Source organism: Coregonus lavaretus, assembly GCF_964263955.1.
Source record: "Coregonus lavaretus genome assembly, chromosome: 1".
Classification (NCBI taxonomy): Eukaryota; Metazoa; Chordata; class Actinopteri; order Salmoniformes; family Salmonidae; genus Coregonus; species Coregonus lavaretus.
In genome coordinates this window covers 84,404,439-84,425,915 of record NC_139988.1, presented here as the reverse complement: position 1 = coordinate 84,425,915, position 21,477 = coordinate 84,404,439, and the positions used below count along the sequence as shown (strand labels likewise).

At 43.9% G+C, this 21,477-nt stretch overlaps 2 protein-coding genes across 7 annotated transcripts; one reads left to right on the top strand and one right to left on the bottom strand.

Moving 5' to 3' along the window:
• The first annotated feature begins 4,333 nt into the window (after nt 1-4,333).
• LOC311143821 (APOBEC1 complementation factor-like) lies at nt 4,334-18,370 on the top strand. 6 transcript variants are annotated; one of them, XM_084179702.1, is made up of 13 exons: nt 4,334-4,441; nt 7,456-7,599; nt 8,132-8,266; nt 8,355-8,485; nt 8,708-8,946; nt 9,156-9,320; nt 9,440-9,537; nt 10,519-10,798; nt 11,432-11,643; nt 11,808-11,944; nt 12,258-12,400; nt 14,293-14,483; nt 17,621-18,370. In XM_084179702.1, the coding sequence occupies exons 2-12, from the start codon at nt 7,501-7,503 to the stop codon at nt 14,442-14,444; spliced, it is 1,791 nt and encodes a 596-aa protein (XP_084035828.1). In that variant the 5' UTR covers nt 4,334-4,441; nt 7,456-7,500; the 3' UTR covers nt 14,445-14,483; nt 17,621-18,370. The 6 variants fall into 6 exon arrangements, with proteins under 6 accessions (XP_084035828.1, XP_084035827.1, XP_084035829.1 ...); XM_084179701.1 differs by lacking the exon at nt 17,621-18,370 and adding an exon at nt 16,237-16,817; XM_084179699.1 differs by lacking the exon at nt 17,621-18,370 and adding an exon at nt 5,386-5,461 and having other exon boundaries at nt 4,352-4,441; nt 14,293-16,817.
• On the bottom strand, nt 16,821-20,428 carry LOC311144185 (neutral ceramidase-like). Its single transcript, XM_084180190.1, has 6 exons — nt 20,361-20,428; nt 19,212-19,306; nt 18,871-18,907; nt 18,650-18,742; nt 18,441-18,552; nt 16,821-17,626 (listed from the first exon to the last, which is right to left on the bottom strand). The coding sequence occupies exons 2-5, from the start codon at nt 19,304-19,306 to the stop codon at nt 18,520-18,522; spliced, it is 258 nt and encodes an 85-aa protein (XP_084036316.1). The 5' UTR covers nt 20,361-20,428; the 3' UTR covers nt 16,821-17,626; nt 18,441-18,519.
• Between the last annotated feature and the right edge of the window lie 1,049 nt (nt 20,429-21,477).

Here is a 21,477-nt window from a genome sequence, read left to right as displayed (position 1 = left end):
TATCTGAGTTTTTAAGTGCATTGATAGGTCCTCAGTCAAAAATATTCCAGTGTTTGTAGATAATATCTGATGATTAGATCTTTATGGCTACAGTAAAAACAACACATTTCGCTGCATCTATCCGAAGTGTGACAATAAATCATATTTTTTATATATCCCGCTCAAACAAACATTACGAAACAGCAAAAACGTTGGCACGACAACAGGGCATCTCAGTAGCTTGTTTACCTATTACTCTGTCTGATAATAGCAATAGACGAATTTCCAAGCGCACAGTTTGTCCAACCCCCATTGAACAACCATTATAAGGATAAGTAGCAGCCAGCCATTGTGTCATGTCATGTATAATATATTTACTTCAATGACAGCCCTTCTGGGGTGCAATGTACTCACACTCTATCACCTATGACCCATTAATGCCCATGTCGTTTTACTGCCGTAATTGAGGTGGAATAACTTGCTCCAAGGTTCAGAGTCCTATGAGCTAGTTGAATCCACAGACCTGAGAACCAGATTTGTAGTGCAATTACCAACCATCCTCTCTTCTGCTACTGCTTTGGCTGCTCAGCAGTGAGCTACTGCCTGAGGAATCAAAATAATTTCATCATCCTCCTATTTCACTGACTCACTCTGAGGGGCAGGCATATGATATAAAGTCTCCTTTGGCAGATTCATCCCAATAAATCCCAAAAGTGGTTTTGTATTGTATCTTACAGTATGCTTGTCTCCTCATTCTCAGAAGCTGGAGAAGAGAGAGAGAGGGAAAGAGAGAGAGGGAGAGAGAGGGGGGAAAAAGAGAGAGAGAGGGAGAGGGGGAAAAAAGAGAGAGAGAGAGGGAGAGAAAGAGAGAGAGAGAGAGAGAGAGAGAGAGAGAGAGGGAGAGAGAGAGAGGGAGAGACAGAGAGAGAGACAGAGAGAGAGAGAGAGAGAGAGAGAGAGAGAGAGAGAGAGAGAGAGAGAGAGAGAGAGAGAGAGAGAGAGAGAGAGAGAGAGAGTAATGGAGTGGAGCAACAGTTTCCCTTCACTACAGGGGCCTCCTCCAGTCGATAAACATCACATATAAAAACAATAGGAGAGCACATTAATATTCAGAGATGCCTCAAGGAGCAGAAATAGAAATATGTGGAGGAAGATCAATATAGGAAGCTACCTCAGTGTACCTATATTGCTCAGCAAAGTGGGTTACCGATTGGTTGCTGATACTTTTAGACAAGTTGTTGCAACGATGCCTTGAACCTAAGCTTGAAGCACTGTACCTAGCATTACACTCATTTTGAATGCAATTATAATTGCTTTGTAGGCGTAATGTAACGCAAGTAGATAGCAAGATTATAATGCATGCCCATGAGATTTAAACTTTGTATGAAAAACTGATGTAGAGAAAGAATTGTAAGCCTTGATTACATCTGCTCTACCTTTGGGTTCAAACTAATGTCACTGCCTCAAACTAACCTCCTTATTCTACCAAATTACAATAAAGATGCTCCACCATATCATAACAAATGTTGTTCATCCTAAATTGTTATCTAACCCAAAGTCCTCAGTTTGTTCCACACAGCATGGCCTCGGTTTTTAAAAACCTCATAAAACAAGCCGTCTTTGATCAAAGAGGACAGATAGAGCTGACTGAGAGAATGTGGCAAATTGCTCCATTCGGCCACGGTGGATTCCTCCATGTTAGTGTTTTAGTGCCACGTTGTCATTCCTGCTGTCACCCAGAGCAGCTGAGACCAGCCAGGGGGACACCCTCCAACGACCCCCTCAGACGGGACACCACACATGGACACAATTTGCGTTTATTAGCAAAATGTCAAAATGCATTTAATTTAACTGTCACACAAAGTGTGGCGTTTTTAACACTAATATGTTTAGACTTTTGTAATGTCTTACAACAACACAGCAGTGCTTTATGTTACGAGGAAAGAGATGAACGATAGTGAAAAAGCTATGGGCTGATCACATGCTGGACACACCTTATTAAATGCACCATACCCTTAGTCCCAGAGTGTGACCTGTGTGCCTCACACCCTAAATCAGATGACAGTAGAGATTAGGTGTCCATCAGATACGATTGGCTATCATCACCAGAGTCACACTGCAAGCCAACTCTGTTTCATATCTATGTTGTTCATATGCGGGAAAACATTTTCCAAAGTAGGGACATTTCGCAATGACGGATTTGTTCCTTTTTCATTTCCCGTGTGTGTCAGAGCCGTGATGCTTCACTGGGACATGCAGTGTTCTGTTGTACTGTGACATGCCGGAGGGAACCAACCATCTGTCACACAGCACCTCAATAAACAGAAAGGTGTCATCGAACATCCTGTTGACTTCCTCCAATGTCACTTTCTTTGATATCAGCTCTCTGTTCTGTGATGGATGGCTCCATTTTGTTATATCTAACACATCAAACAGGGCAGAAATGGAATACAAGGCCTTGTCTTTTAAGCCATTCACAATTACTGTATACAGAAATCGTAGTATCTCACAATATTGATGTTTTCCTGAGTGTATGATGTGCTAAGATGTACACAGCCTTCATGGATATTAGATGTCTAACTACACCGAGTTAATAAACGATGCCGGGTCAGGGATGCCCTTGTGGTGGTTTTCTGTTTGAATGAGCATGGCACCAGAGGAGGTCACCCAGAATAATAATGCCACAACCCTACAGAGACAAATGCTCAGTAACGTCAAGTGGAAAACCTCAGACATACGAAAGGACAGATGGGATCTGGGATGTACAGAAGGAGCAGAATTTCTCGCAAGGCTGCCTCATTATTACGCGATTCAGATTAAGTTATGTAATGCTGAGGAAATGTTCAGGCCAGCTTTCTCACTTTTTGGTTCAAGTGATAAAGGTACCGCCACTCACTGCTTATGGGATTATCTGTTCAACCACACAGGGGCGATAGAGAGTCAATGTGACACCCAATGTTTTCCTCCTTGACAGGATAACACTGGCGTTAACAATTTATTTTTCACATATCAGTAATGGAATGAGCCACAGCCTTGCGAGACACAAACCAAATTAAACATTTAAAAAATGTCTTCCAGTGGAAAGAAATTGGCAAAAGCAATTATGCACAAAACATAGATTAAAGGCACTGCCAATGATCCATTAAATTGACAACTGTTTAAGCCAAATATGGTTTCTCACTAATGATATGTCTCTTATAATTACATGTTGTTTACCAAAACCAGGTTTACGTGACATGACACCTCTTATTCACCCCAGCTAGGAGGTCAGCTCTGATTGGTGGTGTTGATGTGAACAGCTAGACAGAGAAACACCTGGTGAAAACACTGAGAGGGTGAAACTGTACCAAGCAGGGAGACTCTGGCTGCCTGTGTATTCTGGGCGTATTATAGGGTGGCAGGTAGCCTAGTGGTTAGCGTACTGGGTCACTAACCGAAAGGTTGCTGGTTCAAATATCTGAACCGACAAGGTAACAAATCTGTTAATGTACCCTTGAGCTCATTTGCTCTAGGGGCACTGTACTACTGTAAAAACATTCATTTCACTGCATCTATCCGGTGTATGTGACAATAAATTGCATTTTTGATATGTCCCGCTCAAACAAAGAAGACGAAACAGCAAACACTTTGGCAAGACAACACGGCATCTCAGTAGCTTGTTTACCTTCAGGTCTATCACTGAGAAATGGAGGACACTGGGTCACTACGCCTTTGGTCCTATTATTTTGGGTGACACATAATTACGCAATTAGCCCGAGGGGGTGTGGTATATGGCCAATATACCATGGCTAAGGGCTGTTCTTACGCTCAACGCAACGCGGAGTGCCTGGATACTGCCCTTAGCCGTGGTATATTGGCCATATACCACAAACCCCCGAGGTGCCTTATTGCTATTATAAACTGGTTACCAACGTAATTATACCAGTAAAAATAAATGTTTTGTCATACCCATGGTATATGGTCTGATATACCACGGCTGTCAGCCAATCAGCATTCAGGGCTCGAACCACCCAGTTTATAATAACTGGAAAAAATAGTACTACCCAGTCATTTCATTTACTGCACACCCATGATATTGTGGCCCTATTTCTTACATAGAAAAACACACATTCTTAAGTAAAAAAGTGTAAGGTTAAGACGGTGATGTAATTTTGTTCAAAAGTAGAAGACTTGAGAGTATACAGCAAAATGTGTTGTTTAGTTAAGAGAGCAATGCGTCTGTGTCTGGCTGAGAGCACCATGATCTTGTTGTCCCTGGTCAAAGGGTTCCTCTCTCTGCAGGCAGAGAGGTAGAGAGAGATAGGGCTGGTTAAAGTTTAACCCCACAGGCTCATAAAGCAGCTGCGGGACGGTGAACCTTTGGAGTTTGATATGATGTAATTACCGAATCACCCCAGTGACACGTTTCAAAATCACTAGAATGAAGGACTGAGTCTTCCGGGTGATCTCTGAAATTGCTCAGGTAAGCTTAGCTCACTAACTCTTCCATGTTATGTCTCTGCTGCTTTCGAATCTTGTAAGAAATCTCCCATTGGGAGATCTGCTCTCTTCCAGCATGCTGAGTGTCATTGAACTCATTGGGGATGTTTTTCATGTGACTGGTCAAACGTTGTGTTAGGTGACTTGTATGGGACTGAGGACACGGTCAAGGTAAGAAAAGAGAAGGAGGGGGACATGGTTAGATGGTTTCATGTAGATGGTTGGTTGTCATTTTTTTTTAATTGTGTTGATGTTGTAGGCGTCACATGTGTGACATGTCTGACGGGGAAGAGCCTTGTTTGAAATAGTCATATTAGTGTTCACTAGTTTATAATTTTGTAGCCAGTCTGTCATTTGTATGTGCCAATTGTTGATTATATTATAGTAAAAGTGTAGTATTCACAGTAGAGTGCTTACAGTTTCATATAAGGCAAACTGATTAACAGTAGCTCTTTTTGGTATGTATGCCAGATGCCAATGAACATATGGAACCAGTTATAGCTCCATTTGAACTTTGAATTCCTGTGAGAAAAGTACACTCTTAGAAAAAAAAGGTTCTATCTAAAAGGGTTCTTTGGCTGTCCACATAGGATAATCTTTTGAAGAACCCTTTTTGGTTTCAGGTAGAATCCTTTTTGGTTCCATGTAGAACCCTTTCCACAGAGGGTTCTACATGGAACCCAAAAGGGTTCTACCTGAAACAAAAAAGGGTTCTACCTGGAACCAAAAATGGTTCTCCTATTGGGACAGCCGAAGAATCCTTTTGGAACCTTTTTTTCTACGAGTGTAGTAAAAAAAGCAAGTAAACTGAAGAGACTATTCAAATTGTGAAATTAAACATGAATTCACATACGTTGTGCCTGTCCTATAAGTCCAAACTATTTGATATGATTTCCATTTTAAATATTTTTGGACTTGTTTTTCCAGCAGCAAACACGGCCAACACAGTGGCATTTCAGCCAAGTGTGTATTTAGCCTCAGTCAACGAAACTCCAAAAAGCAGGTACTGATCACCGCCAGATAAGCCTCCTTCTAGTTATCTTGTTTATGCAAATGGTAACCAGGCTATCATGAAGAGAGCCCCAGACACAGACACAGAGAGAGAGAGAGAGAGAGAGAGAGAGAGAGAGAGAGAGAGAGAGAGAGAGAGAGAGAGAGAGAGAGAGAGAGAGAGAGAGAGAGAGAGAGAGAGAGAGAGAGAGAGAGAGAGAGAGAGAGAGAGAGAGAGTTTACATTGCTTTGGCAATGTAAACATATGTTTCCCATGCCAATAAAGCCCTTGAATTGAATTGAATTGAGAGAGAGAGAGAGAGAGAGAGAGAGAGAGAGAGGAGAGAGAGAGAGAGAGAGAGAGAGAGAGAGAGAGAGAGAGAGAGAGAGAGAGAGAGAGAGAGAGAGAGAGAGAGAGAGAGTAATGGAGTCCTGTGGTAGTAGTATGTCCACTCAAGGCCCAGAGGCTCAGAATGACATCTTCTGTCCAAGCCATCCAGAACAGAAATAGAACCTAAAGACCGTTTCCTCCCCAGGTGTTTGCTTAGGCTCAAAGTGGCAACGTAACCCAATACCTAATATTTGACAGTTGAGATTCATTTAGGGTTTTTCTTGGTCAGGGAATAGTGCTGTTGCCATGGTTGGCTGCCTACGCCAATGTTCTGCTAGTGAATGATGCCGAAATAACTAATCTCTCTAGACACAGTCCTGGAGTGTATCATAATGGCAGCTAATATTGAATTCACAGATGAAAATACGCGACTTGGGTCCCAGTATTGTTACTGATGATATTGTGAAATCTGAAATGAGTATGAAACCATGTCACCTCTGTGAATGATGGTGCTCGACCTGAGAGCAGGTCAACTCCAGTATTTCTTATTTTGCCTGGCGTCTTGACATTTTCAACAAAGCCTTCAGGAGAACCGTTGAAGAGAGTGGTGAGGAGTGAACAGTGAATATAAAGCCATCTTGTGTGTTTTGGGAGAATTCCTTTTTGTAAAGGAGAGATTAGTTTGACTATATTTGGAAACACTTCAGGATGAAGAAGAAGGTGTGTGTGTGCATGACATCATTTCCGTCATGATTGGCACTTGAAAACGTTTGAAGGTGGTTTGGGTGGCCGTCACCCCCCACGTACCCTGTGACCCCCTCTCTCTCGACCCTCTTTCCCCATCCCTCTGATCTGGAGGAGTGGAGCTAGCAGTCGTCACTAGCAGGACCTCTCTCTTTGATCCATATCTATGGAAGGAAAAACAAAGGCAGGCCTCTCAATCAGGATGGAAATTCTTGCAACACTCAGAGTGGCCTGTTTAACGTATCTTCCTACTGATTTAATCAACCTCTCACCAACTAAAGGGATTATCTTGAAGTGGACAATAGTTCGCTAGCGTTGGGCCGTCTTGCTGTGTCTTGTGATTGGCCATTGAAAATCAAAGGTTTGATTAAGGGGGCCCTTATTCAAAGCTGTTGCTTAAGTACTTCATGTGTGTCAGTATACAGTATGTCACAGTATATGAGTGTGAGAGTGTGGGGGAGATGTGTATGGTGGTGGTGGGTGCAATAGATTGAGACAAAGGGGCCTCAGTGGTTGTCTGCTGTTTGGGCTGAGTTGTGTTAATAATTACATAGCTGTCCTTGACCTGGACCTGAATGAAATACGCTTCTCTCTACGTCATCATAAGATTGTGCATAACAACTGAGTACCTGTTGGTGGCGCCATTCAAGCAAAACCATACCTGATCATTCTGTAAAGGTCATGGAGTGTTTTTGAGACCACGTGTCTCAAAAGGAATTTACAATACATGGAACAATTGACTTACTATATGTGTGATATATTTATGCGTGATACAGTACTGAAGTTCTGAACCAGTTTAAGAGTTTATGCCTAATAAGTTAAAATAGTAGAAAAAGAAGGCTACAGTGTGATTTGATGACGTATTGAGCTCCAGTTATGTTTTTTTTAGCGATGTTCTCAATGATTTGTTCTGAACTGTGATTTCATTTCAGTGAGCACCCCTAATTTCGCTGATTTATTGCTGACAATCACTCTCAATGGAATCCAATCAAAAATCTGGGGATGGACTGACGGGCATGCAGAAAGAGGTCTCGCTGCGTGCGCTCATTCAGCGCACAGGATACCAATTACTGCAGGTAAGAACCATATACCAAGCATTTAGGGCTTTCGCCTAATCTATGACCAAATCTATGAGTGTTGGAAGCTATCATAAGGCCCCCACACAAGTCATCCTTCCTTATGGAGTTTATGCGTAATGTGGAGAAGTGGGGCTCTGATAAAATCCAAGGCCTCTCCATCAGTTTCAAACCTATTCACGTGTGCGTGAGCTCTTTCCCTTGGCCTTGGTTATAATTATTGATAATGGGGCACCACCCTGTGGTGAAAGACCCAAATGACAGGATCCCTCTGTCTTACTGCTGCAGTCTGGTCCATGGCAAGTTCATTTGGTTGGGGCTTCTACAGCTCATACTGCATTGTTATGGGGATTGTCTGGGTCATTTGTGCACAACTACAACGTCATACCAAATGAAGATATCTGGGAGATTTCTATATGAATGCTAAAATCTCTCAATCGGAATGAAACCTGCGCTACAAAGGGCATTGAGGTGGATCTCCTTACAAACCCTGTACTATTGGTTACTCACCATCAGTCCGTTGTGTCTACAGGAGAATGGTCAGAGGAGGTACGGCGGGCCCCCTCCAGGCTGGGAAGGCCCTCCCCCAGAGAGGGGCAGTGAGATCTTCGTGGGGAAGCTGCCAAGAGACCTCTTCGAGGATGAGCTGGTCCCCCACTGTGAGAAAGTAAGAGACGTTTGCCAATTAAATCAGTTCCCGAAGGGTAACCTATTGTGTGTCCTTGTTTTCAAATAAATCCCCTTTCTATTCACAGTTTGGGAAGATCTTTGAGGTTCGGATGATGATGGACTTCAACGGCAATAACAGGGGATATGCCTTTGTTACCTTTTACACCAAAAATGAAGCCAAGACCGCCATGAAACAGCTCAATAACTATGAAATTAGGTAAGCAATCACATAACGCAATAGAAAGAAATTGAGAAAAAACCCTGTGTAGCCTAATGGTTAGCTAACGCAAACATATGCATGAGTCATGGAAAACTGAATGCAAGACTACCAACACTCTCTTCATCACCAGACAGAAACGATATCGGATTTCATTGTGTGCATTGTTGACAAAAAAACGAAATCAATCTTTTCATTCAATCCAATGTGTTTATTCCCCAGGAACGGAAGGCTCCTAGGAGTGTGTGCCAGTGTGGACAACTGTCGTCTGTTTGTGGGGGGCATCCCCAAATCCAAGAAGAGAGAGGAGATCCTGATGGAGATGAAGAAAGTGACAGATGGGGTGTTGGAGGTGATTGTTTACCCCAGTGCTGCGGACAAGACCAAGAACAGGGGCTTCGCCTTTGTGGAGTACGACAGTCACCGCGCTGCAGCCATGGCCAGGAGGAAACTACTGCCAGGTACTAAACCTGTATTTTATACTATTAACAGACATAGTACTGGAGAATCACAGTCAGTCTAAAAACAACACCATTGTAACATAACCCTATGGAAGGACACAGTAAATCATACTGGATCATGATGACTTTGAGGCTTTGAAAACCAAAGTGTACTTTATGACTTTGGGTGGGCTAATTGGCTGAAGTGTTGAACTGATGTCCTTCCCTAGGGAGGATCCTGCTGTGGGGACACGCCATCGCCGTGGACTGGGCGGAGCCTGAAGTGGAAGTGGACGAGGACACCATGGCAACGGTGAAGATTCTCTACGTGAGGAACTTGATGCTGGCTACTACAGAAGAGACCATCGAGAAGGAGTTCAACAGTATCAAACCAGGCAGGTTAAATTACAGAACAGTCGAATAGTGGATCATGTTTGGGTTCAGCAACGAGTTTCCGTATGTGACTGTGTGTTATAATGGGATTGATAAGCGGATGTATGCTAATGATTCACAGGTACTGTGGAGAGAGTGAAGAAGATCAGAGACTATGCCTTTGTCCATTTCACTCAGAGAGAGGATGCGATAAGTGCCATGGACGCACTGAATGGAAAGGTATAATCTCTCTCACTGACCTACTCTCTCACCGGCCTATCTCTCTCACTGACCTACCCTCTCACCGGCCTATCTCTCTCACTGACCTACTCTCTCACCGGCCTATCTCTCTCACCGGCCTATCTCTCTCACTGACCTAGTCTCTCACCGGCCTATCTCTCTCACCGGCCTATCTCCCTCACTGACCTATCTCTCTCACCGGCCTATCTCTCTCACTGACCTAGTCTCTCACCGGCCTATCTCTCTCAAAGGCCTATCTCTCTCACTGACCTACTCTCTCACCGGCCTATCTCTCTCACCGGCCTATCTCTCTCACTGACCTAGTCTCTCACCGGCCTATCTCTCTCACCGGCCTATCTCTCTCACTGACCTATCTCTCTCACCGGCCTATCTCTCTCACTGACCTAGTCTCTCACCGGCCTATCTCTCTCAAAGGCCTATCTCTCTCACTGACCTACTCTCTCACCGGCCTATCTCTCTCACTGACCGAGTCTCTCACTGGCCTATCTCTCTCAAAGGCCTATCTCTCTCACTGACCTACTCTCTCACCGGCCTATCTCTCTCACCGGCCTATCTCTCTCACTGGCCTACTCTCTCACCGGCCTATCTCTCTCACCGGCCTATCTCTCTCACCGGCCTATCTCTCTCACCGGCCTATCTCTCTCACCGGCCTATCTCTCTCTTACCGGCCTATCTCTCTCACTGGTCTATCTCTCTCACCGGCCTATCTCTCTCACTGGCCTATCTCTCTCACTGGCCTATCCCAGGACATGTAATGTCATGATGACACATGTTTTATCTAAAGTGACTCCCAGTTAACACATATTCAACACATTGAGCTCATGTGGGGATCAAAGTCTCATCCCTACCAGGCTCCAGCCACTGAGCCATCAGAACCAAGCAATATCATACAACAATGCATGATCCAGCCACAACCCGCCTCTACACGGAATAGTTCCTAAATGTAAACTCCTCCCCTAGCTGGTGGATGGCTCTCCCGTGGAGGTGACCCTGGCCAAGCCGGTGGATAAGGACAGCTACGTGCGCTACACCCGGGGTACAGGTGGCCGAGGTGGGGCCCTGCTGCAGGGGGAGTACGCCTACACACTGGGCCAGGTGTGTGACCCCTCAGCAGCCTACCTGGGTGCCCCCGTGTTCTACGTCCCCCAGGCATATGCTGCTGTTCCTAATCAGTTCCGCTTCCCCATGGCCAAGGGGCTTGTGGGGGGCCGTGGCCTGGTGCGCACGCCTTCGGTCAGAGGTGGGTACCTTCTCTCTGCAGCTAATCAGTGAGACAGACACAGATAAATATGGACATGTATCTACCAATCTGTGTCTTTGAGTAGCTGATAGGATCAATGGTATCTGCTATAATCACTTGAGATATATCCAAATCCAATGCAAACCAGCCTCAATGGGTAGTTTCAAACATCAGCACTTCCCTGAAATATTCAACTGAAATTGCTTTGTTTGTTTGAATCACAGCAATACTTAATTCAGTCTGGAGCCAAATCCACATTTTGCAATTATATACTGTATGTTCTTTCATTACTGTCTATGTTTGATCTTCTAATAGAGATAACTTACCTATTTTCATGCATTGAGCACTATGAATAATGCTTTACTGTTTTATTTATAGTACTAAGAGATTTAGGATGTCTGACTGTCATTCAAAATTTGCTCTCCATGGCTGCATATTACAGTCTAGTATGACAAGTACGATCATTCAATCAAGTTGGATTTGGGGGGAAATGTAATCAAAATAACTCCACAGCTTTAAGCAGTGAAAATGAGAATCGCTGTATGACCCATGATCAGTCTTTACAAGGTCTTGATTGCCTCCCAGGTGATTTCTGGTGATTTGATTCGATTTAATGCCTTCTTGCATTCCTAGAAATTTACATGAATGTACCTGTAGGGGCAGCGGGCGTACGGGGGATGGGTGGTCGCGGATACCTCGCCTACGCAGGTTTAGGCCGAGGCTGTGCCACCTACCAGGTAAAGACAGACAAGCGCCCCGACGACAAGCTCTTTGACCTGCTGCCGGGCATGGAGCTCACGCCCATGAACCCTGTGAAGCCTCCCGGTATCAAACACACACCACAGGTACACACACACACACGTCCAGACCTGATGAGAACTGACAGGACAACAAACACACACACACTTAATTACTTAGTAGCCGTAAAGAAGGTATTCAGCATTCTGCTCACGCAATAATTGAAATGTTGCAGAAAAACATATCTATTGAATCACATGTTTTCTTCCAGATCTTGGAGGATGTGTGTCAGAAGAACAACTGGGGGCAGCCAGTTTATCAGCTTCACTCTGCCATCGGACCTGATCAAAGCCAACTGTTCCTCTACAAAGTCACCATTCCGGCTCTGGCCACCCAATATCCTAATGTGTGAGAAACACAGCCACATCTAATATGTTTCAGTAGTGGCTTCCTATATCAAAGGATCCCCTTGAATAATATAACCCTGTAACCTTCTCCTCTAGCATTTCAATCATTTAGCAGACACTCTTATCCAGAGTGACTTACAGGAGCAATTAGGGTGAAGTGCTCTGCTCAAGGGCACACCGACAGATTTTCACCGACTTGGCTTGGGGATTCAAACCAGCAACTTTCGGTTACTGGCACCAACGCTCTTAACCGCTAGGCTAACTGCCAAGGATACCCTCTAACCTTCTCTTCCTTCCTTCTTTCCTTCCTCCAGGCATCCGTTCACCCCAGCCAAGTTGTGTACATCTGTGGATGAGGCCAAGGTTCATGCTGCGGAGCATGCCCTGCAGACCCTGGGTCTGCAGACAGAGTGCGCTGAGGCCTCCGCTGCAGCTGTAGCCGTTGCTGCATTCCAAGGTATGTTGTGAATGTCCGTGAGACTAACTATCATACCACCCTTTCTCTAGAGTAGGTTGCCTAGAACCACATAATGGTTACAAATAATGGTTACACTACAAAATACTAACCAAACCAAAGGCAGTTCATGAATTACATACAGTGGGGAAAAAAGTATTTAGTCAGCCACCAATTGTGCAAGTTCTCCCACTTAAAAAGATGAGAGAGGCCTGTAATTTTCATCATAGGTACACGTCAACTATGACAGACAAACTGAGAATTTTTTTTCCAGAAAATCACATTGTAGGATTTTTAATTTATTTATTTGCAATTTATGGTGGAAAATAAGTATTTGGTCACCTACAAACAAGCAAGATTTCTGGCTCTCACAGACCTGTAACTTCTTCTTTAAGAGGCTCCTCTGTCCTCCACTCGTTACCTGTATTAATGGCACCTGTTTGAACTTGTTATCAGTATAAAAGACACCTGTCCACAACCTCAAACAGTCACACTCCAAACTCCACTATGGCCAAGGCCACAGAGCTGTCAAAGGACACCAGAAACAAAATTGTAGACCTGCACCAGGCTGGGAAGACTGAATCTGCAATAGGTAAGCAGCTTGGTTTGAAGAAATCAACTGTGGGAGCAATTATTAGGAAATGGAAGACATACAAGACCACTGATAATCTCCCTCGATCTGGGGCTCCATGCAAGATCTCACCCCGTGGGGTCAAAATGATCACAAGAACGGTGAGCAAAAATCCCAGAACCACACGGGGGGACCGAGTGAATGACCTGCAGAGAGCTGGGACCAAAGTAACAAAGCCTACCATCAGTAACACACTACGCCGCCAGGGTCTCAAATCCTGCAGTGCCAGACGTGTCCCCCTGCTTAAGCCAGTACATGTCCAGGCCCGTCTGAAGTTTGCTAGAGTGCATTTGGATGATCCAGAAGAGGATTGGGAGAATGTCATATGGTCAGATGAAACCAAAATATAACTTTTTGGTAAAAACTCAACTCGTCGTGTTTGGAGGACAAAGAATGCTGAATTGCATCCAAAGAACACCATACCTACTGTGAAGCATGGGGGTGGAAACATCATGCTTTGGGGCTGTTTTTCTGCAAAGGGACCAGGACGACTGATCCGTGTAAAGGAAAGAATGAATGGGGCCATGTATCGTGAGATTTTGAGTGAAAACCTCCTTCCATCAGCAAGGGCATTGAAGATGAAACGTGGCTGGTCTTTCAGCATGACAATGATCCCAAACACACCGCCTGGGCAACGAAGGAGTGGCTTCGTAAGAAGCATTTCAAGGTCCTGGAGTGGCCTAGCCAGTCTCCAGATCTCAACCCCATAGAAAATCTTTGGAGGGAGTTGAAAGTCCGTGTTGCCCAGCGACAGCCCCAAAACATCACTGCTCTAGAGTAGATCTGCATGGAGGAATGGGCCAAAATACCAGCAACAGTGTGTGAAAACCTTGTGAAGACTTACAGAAAACATTTGACCTGTGTCATTGCCAACAAAGGGTATATAACAAAGTATTGAGAAACTTTTGTTATTGACCAAATACTTATTTTCCACCATAATTTGCAAATACATTCATTAAAAATCCTTCAATGTGATTTTCTGGATTTTTTTTCTCATTTTGTCTGTTGACGTGTACCTATGATGAAAATTACAGGCCTCTCTCATCTTTTTAAGTGGGAGAACTTGCACAATTGGTGGCTGACTAAATACTTTTTTTCCCCACTGTATGCTGGCAAGTGCAAGTTTGTGATAGGTTCTAGAAAAAAAACGTGTTCAAACTGAACATCGTACAGACTCCACAATAACGGCAATAAATTAGATTGAACAATTGAAAGGCACTAATTTTATGGCTATCCAACCCATGTCCTGTCTCCTGATTTGCAGGTTACACAATAGCGAACACCTCAGCCTCAGTAGCTGCCTCCCAGCTCAAACAGGCCGTCTCCCTGGGCCAGGACATGGCAGCATACACTACCTACGAAGGCTATCCCGCCTTCGCCGTGGCAACCATTGGAGACGGTTATGGAGTGTTCTAGGGCCATCCTGGAACCTCATCTCATTCACCAGCATTCCTTGTTAGTATACTCATTTATCAGACTATATAGAACTACACTGAACAAAAATATAAACGCAACATGTAAAGTGTTGGTCCCATATTTCACGAGCGAAAATAAAAGATCCCAGAAATGTTCCATATGCACAAAAAGCTTATTTCCCTGTTAGTGAGCATTTCTCCTTTGCCAAAATAATCCATCCACCTGACAGGTGTGGCATATCAAGAAACAGCATGATCATTACACAGGTGCACCTTGTGCTGGGGACAATTTGCAGTTTTGTCATGAGAAACAATGCCACAGATGTCTCAAGTTTTGAGGGAGCGTGCAATTGGCATGCTGACAGCAGGAATGTCCACCAGAGCTGTTGCCAGATAATTGAATGTTAATTTCTCTACCATAAGCCACCTCCAACGTCGTTTTATAGAATTTGACAGTACGTCCAACCGGCCTCACAACCGCAGACCAAGTGTAACCACGCCAGCCCAGGACCTCCACATCCGGCTTCTTCACCTACAGGATCTTCTGAGACCAGCCACCTGGACAACTGATGAAACTGTGGGTTTGCACAACCAAAGAATTTCTGCACAAACTCTCAGAAACCGTCTCAGGGAAGTTCATCTGCGTGCTCGTAGTCCTCACCAGGGTCTTGACCTGACTGCAGTTCGGCGTCGTAGCCGACTTCAGTGGGCAAATGCTCACCTTCCATGGCCACTGGCACGCTGGAGAAGTGGGCTCTTCAGGGATGGGCAGATGGCAGAGAGTGTGCATGGTGTCGTGTGGGCGAGCGGTTCGCTGATGTCAACGTTGAGAACAGAGTGCCCCATGGTGGCAGTGGGGTTATGGTATGGGCAGGCATAAGCTACGGACAACGAACACAATTGCATTTTATCGATGGCAATTTGAGTTCCCGACAATATCCAGCAACTTCGCACAGCCATTGAAGAGGAGTGGGACAACATTCCACAGGCCACAATCAACAGCCTGATCAACTCTATGCTAAGGAGATGTGTCGCGCTGCATGCGGCAAATGGTGGTCACACCAGATACTGAGTAGTTTTCTGATCCACGCCCCTACCTTTAAAAAAAAAAGTATCTGTGACCAACCGATGCATATCTGTATTCACAGTCATGTGAAATCCACAGGTTAGGGCCTAATTAACCCATTCATTTCCTTATATGAACTATAACTCTGTAAAATCTTTTAAATTGCATTTATATTTTTGTTCAGTGTACGTAGTATCCATTGTGTGGTTTTCATTTGATTGTGTGGATCTATTTAGTTGTAGAGGAGGACCCTAATTGGATGTTGTAGAGTTAGCAAGTTGTCAGAGGTAGTTTTGATGGGTTCTTATGTATTTTATCTTTATTTTGTCTTTTTTTAAACTCATTGTCTTTTTTATGACACAGCTGCTGGTTCATAGTGATGGATTAGTGGTCTCCTTTGACCCAATAGTGTAGAAGTTTAAGTGTCCCTTTCAAATTTATTCAATTAGTCCTAAAAGTCTTCTTTGGATTTCCTTATAAATCATTGATAGAAATATAGTTTTCAAATGTCAGGGATACAATTTCTGCCTTTAGTTTCAAGGGTGACCTTTACTTTATACCTACAAGTCCCTTTTGATGTTGTTGCACGGTTGTACATTGTTAGACTAAAAACACTGGCGTGGTTCAGTCCCTTTTGATGGTGAGGGGTTTCTTTTGTGCTATTTGTGTCTCGGTATTTACAAATGCAAACACAGAATTTGTTTCCCTCTCTTTTCCGATGTTATAGTGTGCAGAAGATGAAATCCATCCATAAGCTGCTGTGAAACTGAACTGCCTATTTTAAGACGTTAAGGGTTTGTTGTCTATGGAAACGTGTCTGAGTCATGGAATATTTATTGTCAAAATGTCTGGTTTTACATTGGAATAATATGTTCGCTATGGACAATCATCTTGGACAGAGATCGATGTCATTCTATGTTGCGTATTTTCCTTATTGCCTTACACCAAACCTAGGCCTGCGAACATGGACATAGGAAGTGTTAACACATTTATCAGCGTACAAAACAACACTCTGTTAAACATGAAAATGCCTAAGCAGTGACAGTATTAAAGTGTGTATAGCGCTTAGAACTTATTTTTATACCAGAAATCCAACAATATTTGTATAGTTATATTGTTTCGGGATATTTCAAATTCTTTGTGCCTCAATAATTTCAATAAAAATCATAAAGGGGTGAAATAAATACAAATCTGAAATGTAAGGAGAAATGGGAACACTTTTGTGAAACAACGTGTGGTGCTGCTTGGGTAATTCTAATGTGTCATGATCGGTAATTGCCTGCGATAAATAAACCAATTGCATTTTCAGACTCGCTTTCTTCACTTTATTACAAATTTTTTCCTTCTACATAAAACTAAGAAGTGTGCCACAATATTTAAATTATTGCATTCTATTCAAAATAAGCACTGGACATAATTACATTCTAAAAACATGTGAATAAACTGATCATAAACAAATCATTTTAATTTCCATGGGAGATGTGATATGGAAGGCCACTAAATGGGGCGGCAGGTAGCTTAGTGGTTAAGAGCGTTGTGCCAGTAACCGAAAGGTCGCTGGTTCTAATCCCTGAGCCGACTAGGTGAAAAATCTGTCGATGTGCCCTTGAGCAAGGCACTTAACCCTAATTGCTCCTGTAAGTCGCTCTGGATAAGAGCGTCTGCTAAATGACTAAAATGTAAATGTAAAGCTGCCCTACATTCAACATATTTCCCCTATTGAGCACAGCCCCCATTTGGCACAATGGCATGTTGCCCGTCAACACAAAGGCTGGTTGCGTATTGAAGGGCCGTTCTTGTTTAGTGCTTCAATACAGTACATACATTGAACTGCATTGAAATAGAGAACATACATTTTTCATCAAATTTGGGCCACTAGAAGTGTACACTATAATGTGCCCTATTTAGTCTTAATCAATGACCAGCAGTTAGTAATAATATGTTATTTTGGAGACTCTGAAGACCTCTGACACACCCTCATACACTGGGATCACATCCCCTTCCTGTGTTTGTAGTATCCAAAGTGTCTGTTCCGGTAGGAGACAGTCTGGGCTGACAGCGGGATGTGCCACTCAATGGTAACGTTGCTCTCCGCTCCATTCTTTACCCAGTGAAACCTATTGGGAGACGAGACGAGACGAGACGAGGAGAGAAGAGAAGAGAAAAGACAAGAAAAAAAGACAAGAACACTGGAGACATGAGGGCTCAGGTTCACCCTCCATTCCCCCCACCTCTACCTCTGATGTCATCAGGCTGATGTTGACTGAGCTTATCAAAGAGACTGTGACCTCGTTACTGTCACACAGAGAGACATCAGGCTCTTGGCGCAGGAGAGTTCTGGTCTTTAGAACATACTCATCATGACCACACCATGGAGGTTAACAGTAGACCAACGCTGACCTCATTGGATGGGGTTAAATCTAACCCTATTTGGGGAAAACAAGCTCTAAAAACCAACCATCTGGCCCAACCACTGCTCCTCTCAAAAATACGTATTATGCTTGCAATTAATTAAGATCCCCCCCCCCCCCACCCCATAGTCAGACCTCTCCCAGAAATTCTTGCTTGAGCATTTTTGACGATTTTAATTGAAAACAATCACAGGAAAGTATTTAATTAATTGTTACCCAGAAATGATTTAATGTTGAGATAGAAACGGCTGCATTGGACCTTTAAACTGTGTGGTGGGAATCACCTATAAAACACTGACAACTTTATCAATGAGAGGTCCTTGAGAAATAAGGACTGATGTGAATGACGCTAAATAATCCAAATAATCAAACCGACCAGATAGAGTTCCAGACGCCGCTAATTATTTATTTATTCATTTACAGCGGCCATTAAAAGGATATCAAGTCCTACTCAAATGGATTGTGTCTGATATACAGTGCGTATGAAATGAGCAAGTTGAATGAACAGGAAGTACTCTACCTTGTCTCCCAAGATGCATCTGTGTGAACAACATCCCAGTTTACTGTGCAGCATATGCTCCTCACCTCTCCAATGGCGTCTAAACTTCTGGATATATGCAGAGATGGTGGATCTGCAAGAAATAACACTAATAAGTGACTGTCAGCCATTTTGCGATCAGATCAGGAGCAGCAATCTGATACCACTCAAAATCACTTATTCTCTCGCACCTGGTACTCCTTATATGTGGTGGTGTAATGAGTAGATGCTACACAGGCCAGTGACGACCACCTCTGCATTACTGAATGTTCCCATTCCAGTTCCTGATCAACAAACAAAGGTCATCTGTATAACACATTCAAATGTAATACCAAAAAAATGCAAACAGAATATTTGCCTTAATGAGTGGGTGTGCATGTGTGTGTGTGTATGTGTGATATTTGATTCTCACGTGCTTGATGGCCTCTCTTGTCCTCCCTGGCATGGTGCTGTAACACACAAGTAAAGTAAACAGAATTCAACCAACATGTCCTTCAACACGTCAGCTAAACAAACACTGCGGCCTGTCTGTTCTCTTCAAAACAACATTGATTTTCATTGTACTTTCATGTGCGCCTTAACGCTTGACCAGCGACAACAGAATCACAACCTGTCCCATCTCAAGTCCAACTCTAACGCATCTGTTCCCTAATCACATTTTCCATGACAGCTTTGGAAGGAAAATCGAATTAGGGTTTATTAGAGTCAACCACTCACACACGCACACACATTCACACTGTAGTGGAAACTCACATAATTTCTCCAGGGATAGTCACAATGGCCACAGGTCCTGTGGTGATCATCTGGACGTCCACAATGTTTGGGTGACAGGGGAGGGGCCAGGTCATCTAGGCCAGAGAGAACGGCATGGTCACGGTCACATCTCCCCACTGCTGGTGACATCATGTGCAGTACACTGACATAGCCCTAGCTATGGAAACACAATTTCCCTAGGGTAACACCACAGTTTAATCCCATGGAAAGTCTCAGACCGCACTGGGGCTGCAATGGAAAAAGGCTGAAAAAGAACAGTGCTCACCACTCTGAAGAGAATAGGTTTGGGATGGTGGCAGTCCTGTGTTTCATTGGCGGGAACTCCAAGCAGTGTATCTCTAATACCATGACAAAACGGGCCACCCTCAACAGCCCCTGTTTCAGAACAATTCAGTACATTGGCTCCAGGCCATCTATAAATCACTGCTAGGCAAATCCCCACTTTATCTTAGCTCATTGGTCACCATAGCAACACCCACTCGTAGTATGCGCTCCAGCAGGTATATCTCACTGGTCATCCCTAAAGCCAACACCTCCTTTGGCCGCCATTCCTTCCAGTTCTCTGCTGCCAATGACTGGAACGAATTTCAAAAATGTCTGAAGCTGGAGACTCTTATCTCCCTCACTAACTTTAAGCATCAGTTGTCAGAGCACCTTACCGATCACTGCACCTGTGCACAGCCCATCTGAAATTAGCCCACCCAACTACCTCATCCCCATATTGTTATTTATTTTGCTAATTTGCACCCCAGTATCTCTATTTGCACATCATCTCTTGCACATCTATCATTCCAGTGTTAATACTAATTGTAATTATTTTGCACTATAGCCTATTTATTGCCTTACCTCCATAACTTGCTACATTTGCACACACTGTATATATATTTTCTGTTGTATTTTTGACTTTATGTTTTGTTTTACCCCATATGTAACTCTGTGTTGTTGTTTTTATCGCACTGCTTTGCTTTATCTTGGCCAGGTCGCAGTTGTAAATGAGAACTTGTTCTCAACTGGCTTACCTGGTTAAATAAAGGTGAAATAAAAAAAAATAAAAAAAATGGAAGATTGGTTATCTACATGACAATTATCTAAATACAGTACAATGAAAAGGAGAGAAGGGTTGCTAACCTTGTTTGAAATTGAGGTTGGCCTCCTCCGTTTGTAGTCGCTGCGGTGAAGCTGTGGCACAGAGCTGGTTAACAGGTCCTGCTTGGTCAGAATCACAAAATCACAGAATCACACAAGTCCTGACTGGCCTTACCATACAGATCCTGTAGGGGGCAGACACAGCAATACAGCAGTCATAAAACAATGGTAGGTAGATGTGGATGACCGACTCAGCGTATCTCTTGATGGTGAAGATAAACATCTGTCCATGTAACTGGTTTCACAGGTAAGATTTCTTACGTTTGCACTTTTGTAAATGTTCTCTCTTATGATCCAGGTGTTGTCGAACATGTCAGATCCGGCTGGATCAAACTGGACCCAGAGCAACACAAATTTTTCCTGGAAAACATTTACATTTTAGTCATATAGCAGACGCTCTTATCCAGAGCGACTTACAGTTAGTGAGTGCATACATTTTCATACTGGCCCCCCGTGGGAAACGAACCCACAACCCTGGCGTTGCAAGCGCCATGCTCTACCAACTGTGCTACAGGGGACTACAAAACATCACACGAGAGGTAGTTCACACAGGTTGGTGCACGCAGTGCTTTTTTGCTATGCATTCTATGCTATAACGTACACTTTGAATTTGTATAGGAGTCTGCTACAGTATTCCATGTACTCCTATTGTTTTGTGTCTGCCTTACACACCCCTCCGATAGGACAGGAGCTGTTGCCGTAATCACCGGGGAGTCCAGTGTTGGCACAGAAGGGCCTTCTGGTTTCTGGGCTGGCGTCTCCCAGGTTAGAGCAAAGGCTGCCAAATATGGCCCCTGGAACAAGACACAGTGTCACACAAATGGCCCCTGGAATAAGCCTTTTGGACGGATGCCCTGAGGAGATGCAGTTGGGCAGGGTCGAAGGTGGTGATGGGCGGTCAAATGTCCCAATCAGAGGCCACTGGATTTGGCATGTAATTGGAGGGCTCCAGAAGTGCAAACAGAGTAGCCTATAAACAATGGGGACCCATCCCCCGCCTCTGGGAGTCAGGCAGAGTTGGGGGAAGGTAGGCTACTTGTTTCAAGAGTTAGAGAGGGCTATGAGTTAGTTGTCAGGAGAGGGACTGTAAGGGTTTTCT